The sequence below is a fragment of the Mustela nivalis genome (assembly GCF_964662115.1).
Source record: "Mustela nivalis genome assembly, chromosome: 16".
NCBI lineage: Eukaryota > Metazoa > Chordata > Mammalia > Carnivora > Mustelidae > Mustela > Mustela nivalis.
In genome coordinates, this window is record NC_139035.1 from 37,905,863 (window position 1) to 37,915,625 (window position 9,763).

Here is a 9,763-nt window from a genome sequence, read left to right on the forward strand (position 1 = left end):
CTGAGCCACCCAGGCGCCCGTATAACCAGCCTTTTAAAAACACATCTTTAATTTTCTCTATTAATCACTAATTCTCATAATAGGACATAATGGCCTTACTTAGCTACTCATGTAACACAAAACAGCACAAACTAGTTTCAGAAACTCCTATTGAAGCTGGAACATAACCAGTGTTCAACCGGCATGTTCAAACATTTTAATTTCCCATCTTGAACTGTCTCTAAGTATTTTTACATAACATGTATAAGCGAATTCTAGGAAGGACTGTAAGTAGTTCACTGCACAGTAGTGTTTTCCAGGAGCCGATTTTAAGCCACAAACATCACCACTGTTTAACTACAAATATACTTTTCCCTGATGTTACAAAACCCAGGCGCCAGAGAAAGAAGTTCTAACAGGTGGTAACTGTAACATCTGTCCTTGACTGTCCCCGCCTTAAGGCAAAGCTTCAGTGTTTTCACTTGGAAATGTGAGGTCACGTTTCCCAAGAAACTCTAGGATGTTTTCTCTTTTTCCCAGGCTCCTTCCAATGTGTGCATTGTTTTCACATCCTTCTGAGTGCTGTCACCGGCCCTAAATATTGTGACAGGCAGCTCTTGATGCTGAGGACAGAAGTGGTCTCATTTTTAATTCTTTTCAGACAGGCCAGCTCATTCTGTGTTTTCAAAATTAGGTGAACTGTTCTGCAATCAATTAATGAGGGACCAGTGGACCCTGATGGGCCAGACTCCCCATCAGAGTGGCCCCAGTGATGATGCGCTGGCCCTCGCCATCCCCAAGCTTGGCCCTAGGTGCTGACATTTCCCAACATCTGGTGGCTGGGAGGAGGACCAGGGACACCAGCCAGGGAAGGGTCACTACGGGTAATGATAAACGAGAGCCACGGGCAAGGGTTAAGTCTAAATGCCTGAACACATACTCGGAACAATTCTTAACCTGCTGATTCCTAACCCCACTTTACAGGTGGGGAAACTTAGCCTATAAGTAAACTACACCAGTGGCAAACTGCCTTTAAACCTATTTCTGTTTGTTTAGCAGGTGCATCTTGTTTCTAGTCTCCTTTAGAAGGAACAGATTATTTAGTTCCCTTTAAAGAATTCAAAAAAATTTGGGCAGGGTGCGGCGCCTGGGTGGTGCGGTTGGTAAAATGTCTCTTTATTTTGGCTCAGGTCATGATCTCGGGGTTGTGGGATCGAGCCCCACATTGGGCTCTGCACTCAGCTCGGAGTCTGCTGAAGATTCTCTTTCTTTCCTTCTGCCTCTCCAGCTCATGTGCTCCCTGTAAAATAAATAATTTTTTTAAAGTATGGTTCTAGCATATTCCAGCATACTCTCAAGTGAAAAGAATCACTATAAGGCTTAACAGTCTCTCCTCAGCATTCCAGAGTATACCCTTGCCTTGGGTCATACGTCAGCTACAACCAGACAGTCAGTGTTTCAGAATGAATCCTCTTCAGCAAAAAAAAAAAAAAAAAAGGAATATCTATTTATTTAGTTCTGCAAACACAGAATTCAAAGTAATTATGGTTTCAATTCATCACATGTAAAATATACATTTTAAAAATATGTAAACATAATAACCGAATACAGACTGTACCACGTCATTCAAAAATCATCTTACAGGAAAGGCGCAATTAATTCGGGGTCTATCTTTTCAGAAGAAGTTTCCTCAGGAGTGCAGTGCGAGTGAGGGCACAGGCCAGCTGGGCAGGTGTGGCTCTGCGTCCGTGCTGGTTTTCAGGACAGTCCCGCGCTTGGAGGCCTTCATGAGTCCCCAGCAGTTTCAATTATCAAAAGATCCATTCCGGGGCTGTGTATTTTAAGCACAGCTGAAGAATAGCAGAGCAAAAAAAGGCCTTTCAACCATGGGAATTCAAAAGCAAAGGGCCCTCAAGAGGCGATTTCAAAACCCTCCTCATTCAGCTTTATTCCAAAGCGTAATGACATGCTCTATGTGATAGAGTTGGGCAGACTGTTTCATCAAAACCTTTATCTGGAGCTCGGAATCGCAATATCAGGTTTGTGGGTTGGCTCCCTTGGCCATACCACAAGGTGCCGAGGGAGTACTAGTTTATCTCTGACAAGTAGATAGAATCCGGGAGGGTGAGAAATGGCATAGAAATGACCGCTTGCTTTTTATGAGTTGAGAACTTATCATAGGCCAGGTTTTGTGTTGTTTTGCATTTATTTTGTTGCTTTATTCTCAACCTTTGATATCAACAGCAATCTCCAGTTTTATAGGTGATGCAAATACGTCTCTAGGAGGCAAAGTGACCAGCTGACATTCACACGCGTGAGTGGCAGAGCTGGGCCTCAAACCCAGGACTTGGCCTCGGCCAGCTGGAGCATTTACCTCGCGTCCCACGTCCCATGGCAGGGAGTGACAAACGCAGCTGCCTCTCATGCCTTGAGTTGGTGCTTTCATTCTTATCGCCTTTCTGAGAACAGTGAAGCCCCTGGAGACAAGGGTCTTTGATGCCTCCTGGGTCAAGAGGAGCGTGAGTGGATCTGCCGTCTGGTTTGGCCAGAGCTGTGGCTCTCATGAAGCCTCGGCCTACGCCCAGGAGTCCTCCTCCCTGTCCTGCAAGGTCGGGGTTGGGCGCCTCCTCTGCGGCTTTAGCTTCCCCAGTGCTATGGGACTCAGGAGAAAGGAGAAGGGCCCAGAGGAGGTCAGAAAGCAGAAGCAAACCGGTTTGTCTCCTCTCTGCTTGGATGTAGACACTTACAACCCAGTGGGGCAGGAGAACCGTCATTCCCTCCTGAAGATGACAGAACTCACAGGACAGATTTAGAAGAAGCCAGCACGTAGGAACAAGAGGGTACATTATCTGAAGGTTCCTAGATGATACCAACGGGTTTTGCTGGTCAGAATCCATCTGTCCTTCTCGGACTTTTGACCTTTCAAGGCCGAGTCTATGGCTCTATTCAATTTTCCCAGCCCACAGCTATCTTTGCAGATATAGGATGTCATGACTCACAGAAGGACACAGTACAGCAGGAGAACGCCCCCTGTAGTGGAGGTAAACCATTTGCTCAAAAACCACAGACTCCTGTGATTCTAAATTCTCTATCGACTTTACTCCTAAGCTCCTATAACTGAGAGATAAAAAATGGTTACAACCCAGAGTTTTTTACAGCAATGTGATAAGTGGAGAGGGAAGAGGAATTATGTCTGTCTGCTAGCACGACATAGCTGAATGCTTTCTGAAACTAGCTCTTCCCAAACTGAACTCCTTGTCTTTCTGCACAGAGCTATTCTCTCTCTCCCTGGACCCCCTATCCCAGCTGAGGCTATCCCCAGCCACACAGTCATCTGATGTGGAAGTATCAGCCATCTTGTCTCTCCTCTGCTGTTCCCCAGCCTCACACAGTCTGAGAGGGAGCAACTCTACCTCGGAAATCTCCCTCAACCAGGTTTTTCTTTCAATTCTCATTCCATTGGTAAATAGAGACCTAGGTCATTGCTTGTCGTGACTAATAAAACAAACTCCTATTTTCTCCACCTCCAGTTTCTTCCCCACCTTCACTGTCACCATCTGTCACCCTATAACCAGAGCCAAATTAATAAAACACAGATCAGATCTATGATGTTACTGCTTAAATGCCCCCCTCCATAACCTGTCTCTGACTATAGGACAAAATCCAAATATCAGTGTGGTATTTAAATTTCTTGTAAGATCAATCTACTTTATAGATCTATCTCTAACCAACTTTTAAAATCCTTTCTCAGTTCAAATACGTACATTCTTGGGCAATATTTTGGGTCATGTTGGATTTCTTACTGTTGACGCAAACTCCAAAGAATTTTATGTTTCCTTGCCCTTTTAATTTCAAGTTGTTCCATCCAAATAGAATTTCCTGCTTGAAATATTTGAATGTTCTCTCATCCCTCAATGAACAATCACATGCTTCATTCCAATATGACTTCACCTACACCCCTATAGAGTTCATTTATAACACTATCATAACCTATATTTATACTGTATTATGATGATATGTGCATGTGCATGTGTGTGTGTGTGTCTTCCCTTCCTCTTTTCTCATCACCAGAATCTGAGCTCTAGATTCCAAACTTTGTGTAGGTTTGGTGTGGGGTTGGTTTGTTTTGTTTTTGTTTTTTTTTTCTTTTCTTTTTCTCAGATTTTATTTAAATTCTAGTTAGTTAACACACATTGCAATATTGGTTTCAGGAGTAGAATTCAATGGTTCATCACTTTACATACTTTACCTACTTTGATTTATCTTTGCATTTTGCATTTTTATAAATGCAATCAATAAATATTGTTGAATGAATGAACAAACTAATGAAACTCATCCGAGCAGAACTGGTAGTGAGGACACCCGGAACAACACTATGAAGAGATTCAGTATGATTTTAATTGTGTGATACTTTGAACCAAGGCACATTGAACAACAATAACAAAGAAGACTATGGAGAGTGAAGATATTTAAAATTCCCTAGGATGTTCAAATAAACAAAGTTTCCATATATATGAGTAGCTTGGTTTCGTAATGTGGGGATGGGTCAGAGAGTAAGTTAAATGAAGAGGTGAACTGGTTGAATCTCACTTTTACTGTGACAGAACAATTTCTTTAAAAGTCAGTGTAAAAATTCACATAGTGACTGCTCCCTGTCTTTCCTGTTGCTCTGCAACCAAATCATGGATGCGTGTTACCCACTGCTCGAAAGTGCTCGGCAAACCCAGTGGAGGGAACATTAAAGAAACCATTGTGTACGAGCAACACCCCTGAGATCCCGGGATCCATCTCCTCCTGACAGGGCTTTACCTGCAGTTTTCTGTTTCTAGATGTTTGGGTCGACATCAAACTCCTGTGTTTTTACAACAGTTCAATTGTCACATCAAATCCAAATCAAAGCGATGACTGTGGAAAGGGCCTACGGGACTAGCTAGCTGCAGTTCCTCCTCTGTCTCGGGATCTTTCCCATGAGACGCAGCTAATTTAATTTGCTTCTTCTCCCCACTCCGCCCCCCACCCCCACCCCATCCAAAGGCTGTAAAGCAGCTATTCCTTCAATCCAAAACCAGAGCTTCTGACAAGGGAGGGAAGATACTGTGGACGATGTGTCTGTATAGATGTAGAACTATTTTCCAAATATACGTGCGGGGGAGTCTTTTGCCCTTGATGTCATAGGAATGATCCCAGTCACAGAGATGAAGATGCAGAGTGAAATGAGTAGATGTTTCACGCCACACTTTCTGACTCTAGACCTTGGCTGTTACATCTCTAGTCATTTTCACATGCACCTGGGAATAAGAAACGCTGACTTGGGGCGCCTGGGTGGCTCAGTGGGTTAAAGCCTCTGCCTTTGGCTTAGGTCATGATCCTAGGGTCCTGAGATTGAGCCCTGCATCGGACTCTCTGCTCAGCAGGGAGCCTGCTTCTTCCTCTCTCTCTCTGCCTGCCTCTCTGCCTACCTGTGATCTCTGTCTGTCAAATAAATAAATAAAATCTTAAAAACAAAACAAAACAAAAAAAAAACCTTTAAAAAAATTAAAAAAAAAAAGAAACGCTGATTTCCCTTTCACACCTTGGTCTTTTTACAGTACTGAGTGGCATCCAAGTTCTGGATGGTTTTCATTCCGAGGTAGTTTCAATGTCCTGAACATTTACCTTTTCCCTATAACTCACCATTACTCACTCCTTCTAGTTGGCAGGTGACTTGATCACGGACATCTTCACCGCCGTTGGCTCAGTGACGTCAGCCTTGTTGTTGATCCTCTTTCTGGTGGTGGGGGCTTCTGTGATTGCCTCCAACAAGAGGGCGACTCAGGGAACCTACAGCCCCAGCCGTCAGGAAAAAGAAGGCTCTCGAGTGGAAATGTGGAGCATGAGGCCACCCTCTGCCGTGGAGAGGCTGATTTAGGAGCCTTCTGTCTGCCTGAGACAGAGATCCTCACACTGTGAACGTGATGACGGCACCCGAGAGTCTTTCCGACCTACCTGGGCTCATCACTTTACAACTGGGCTTTCACAGGAACCGTGAGCAAGATTCCTTTGGCCACCTTAAAGACTTTCTGGTTCAAGCTGACATCATCATTTTATTATATTAGCCGATCAATCTCAGAACAATGTTTCTGTGCTAGTAATTTCAGCCTCATAATTAGCAAAAATATCCTCCAGGGGATAAGTGTCTTCTGGGAAAGGCACTTGTTCCTATCACTTAGCTTTTTACCCTGGCACCTGGGGACCTCTTTCTCAGTTTGCCCATTAACTGGCAACTGCATTTTTTAAAATAGACAACCTACAAGATGCATCTCTCACTCTTCTTACCATGCGGTGAAAGGTTGTAGTTGTACACCTATGATGAGATGCACATTTTTGCCCTTTAATCATGGACTCAAGAAAGCCATGGGAATGATTTAAGTTTAAGAAGTGACCCAATGTCAACTAATAAAAATGGAAATGTGGTTATTGTCCTTTCTGAGTATTTTCTTGTATTTTGTGATATTACGTGTGACAAAAGTAGTCTCTATTTGTGTTTTTAGAACTTTCTTATGAATTATATCTTTTAACTACATCACATCAAGCATTATAATTAAAGTCATCACTTTTTTCTTTTTTCTTTTTTTAAAAGATTTATTTATTTGAGAGAGGGAGAGCTTACATAAGCAAGAGAGCAGGAGCCGGGGAGCACAGGGAGAGGGGGAAGCAGGCTCCACTCTGAGCAGCGAGCCCAACGTGGGACCCCATCCCAGGACCCCAGGATCATGACCTGAGCTGAAGGCAGATGCTTACCAACTGAACCACCCAGGTGCCTCTCAAGTTAATGCTTTCTATAAGGTGTTGCTTATGATCAACATATCTCCCTAGACAGGAAATAATATGGAAGGAAAACTCAGATTCTCAAATCTAAAAGACCAGGTTCTTTCCTTCCAGCTGTTCTTTGATCAGTCAGAGTTGATGTCAGTGACACTGTCTAAGGGTATGAAAGAAAACTGAAGTGTGGTGTATGCACTTTAAGGGTTACATGTGTAAGACCGTCTATGGGGTACAAAATACCAAGCCTTTTACTTATGTACACTTTTCCCCAAAGATTTGGTTAGAATCTTATATGTGTTTTGAAATTAAAACATTAAAGTAGCATATAAATAAAAGTTGTTTTAAGATTTTATTTATTTGAGATAGAGAGAGTAAGAGTGAGAGCTAGGAGACAGAGGGAGGAGTAGGCTTCCGCTGAGCGGGGAGCCCGATGCAGGGTTTGATCCCAGACCCTGGGATCATGACCTGAACCAAAGGCAGGCACTTAACCGACTGAGCCACCCAGGCGCCCTTAAATAAAAGTATATATATATATACACATACATATATATGTATGTATGTACATATATATTTTTAAAATTTATATGTATATAATATATATACATATTAAAATTATAAAAATATTATATTTTTAATATATATCTGTATATACATATATATTTATATTAAATATTTAATGACATGAATTTTAAAATCTGCGCTAGAGCAATCCATCTTCCTCAACTACTGAAGGACGTCATTGCGTTGCAGAAACTGTCCCTCTCCCTTCCACGTCATCAGTTTTCGCTCCATGCTGGATCGTTCCGATAGCAGCAAACATGCTATCATAGTTCCCATGATGTAAAATTCCCTCCTGTGGCCCATTTCAGTTACCATCTGTTTCCTCCCCATCCCTTTCAGCAAAACACCCAAAAGATTTTTCACATTTTCTGCCTCTCCTTTTTTTCCCCTCCTTCTCTCTTGAACTCAAACGTGTTTCTCTGTACCCCGCTCCATAAAATAGCTCACATCAGGGTGACTGACGACCTCCACGTTCCCAAACACAGTGGTCAGTCTTAAATCTTTAGCTAAGTGGGCTCTCTGCAGTCTTTGAAACAATTGTCCCTCCTGTCTTCAAATACTTTCCACCCAGTGAGACACCATTTCATCTTGATCGTCCCCATACTTCCCTGTCCAGTTCTCTCCATTGTTCCCCTCATCTCCTTGACCTCTGCTCTATTTTTTCCATACTGATGATCACAACTTGTCAAATCATATACATCTTTGCTCTCTATTTCCCCTGACTAGAATTTAAGTTACATGAAGACAAGAACTTCTTTTCTTTCATTGCAATATACCCCACCTAGAACAGGCCAAAAACACAATAAAATTTTCTGCATAAATGAACAAATAATGGTTGAATGATGTGCAAATTTGTAGCTGCCACCGGCAAGCCCAAGATTTGTGTGAGCTGTCATTGGATGCTGCAGTGACATCTAAACTATCATAGCTTTATAGTGGAATGTTTTTATCTCCCGCATTCACTCTGTTTCTAATATGGTTTTAGTTGTTAGTTCAAGAAGATGGATGTCCCAGGGCGCCTGGGTGGCTCAGTCAGTTAAGCGTCTTAAGCTTAGGTCATGATCCGAGGTCAGCAATGGAAAAACCCAATCAATCCACAAAGAGAAATAATAAATCATTGTTTGAAACTACAAAGGTTTAGGGCAGTTTATTATGCGACAATCAATTCGAGACACAATTATAGTCCATTATTAATAAAAGATGACCAATGGTTGATCTCTCTGCGAGTGGAAAATAGGTGAGGACCCGTTAAATCCAAACACAGCTCTGGGTGGTGCTGAGGGTCGTGGTCCTTCCAGGGGGGCTGCTGGCGGGCTTCAGGGCAGGGCTGCAAAGTGGACACAGCCGTCCTCCTTCCTGTCCCCGGCGAACCCTGGCTGAGGCAGCTGATGGAAAAAGCGCATCTGGTGTGTGTTTACAAGGAGAGATAGGAAGACTCCTGCCGGTGGCCTCTCACGTGACTCTTGTAGTCACAGTGAATGCACAGAGAAGCAGGAAATGACAAATGACTATAACTTGAATCAGGTCGAATCTGCTTGGATTTTTACTTCCTTAAATTACCTATTGCTTGGGCGCCTGAGTGGCTCAGTGGGTTAAGCCACTGCCTTCGGCTCAGGTCATGATCCCAGGGTCCTGGGATGGAGTTCCACATCGGGCTCTCTGCTCAGCAGGGAGCCTGCTTCCTCCTCTCTGCCTGCCTCTCTGCCTACTTGTGATCTGTCTCTGTCAAATAAATAAATAAATTCTTTAAAAAAAAAAATTACCTATTGCTTTACAGGTCCTCTCCGGCCAGGGTAGCAGTGATTGTGTGATGGCCAATTAGTATTAGCAGTAGTAACTGCAGAGTAATTGGAGAGGTAGAACTAGAAGGCACCATTCCAATGATAATTTTGATTATTATAATGATGTTGAGGGACCCTACGGGGAGCACAGCTAAGGGCCTCGGTGTATTTACCTTGCTGCACGACAGGCATTAGGTCTGCTTTAAAACCTTAGAACAGCTCTTTGGAAGAGAACTTTTATCCTCATTTTAAGAGCCTCTGGAGAAAAAGAAACACACACAGGTTTAAATTTCGGATCTGCCCCATCCAGGTGACGTGAACTTCACCTGACAAGTGGGACTCCTGGGCATTTCATTCTTAGTAGCGTCAAACGCTCAGCTCTGAGTAGGCACACAATGTCTAGCGGTCATGGTTATTATTCAGGTAACGCGGGATGTCTGCAGGACAAGTGGCACGTTCCGTTTCTCCCACCTTCTACTCTGTCTCCGAAACAAACCATGCAGGTAACCCATCTTCTTACTCTCCTTTACACCCATCCTCTGATGTATTTGTAAAATAAGCAGGCTTTGTGCAGAGAAAGAGGATTTTCCCATCGCTCTCTGATGGCTTTCCCACCCAAATGAAGGAATCACTTCATC

General features: G+C 43.2%; 1 protein-coding gene across 3 annotated transcripts in view; it reads left to right on the top strand.

Moving 5' to 3' along the window:
• The window catches only part of CRB1 (crumbs cell polarity complex component 1), a gene marked incomplete at its 5' end in the record, with an annotated part of 212,489 nt that extends 206,299 nt beyond the window's left edge, over window positions 1-6,190 (top strand). For all 3 annotated transcript variants that reach the window (XM_082701878.1, XM_082701880.1, XM_082701879.1), the window contains one exon: window positions 5,672-6,190. In XM_082701878.1, coding sequence (XP_082558004.1) covers window positions 5,672-5,887 — 216 coding nt within the window. In that variant the 3' untranslated portion in view covers window positions 5,888-6,190. The remainder of the gene's footprint in view (window positions 1-5,671) is intronic.
• Window positions 6,191-9,763: the final 3,573 nt, after the last annotated feature.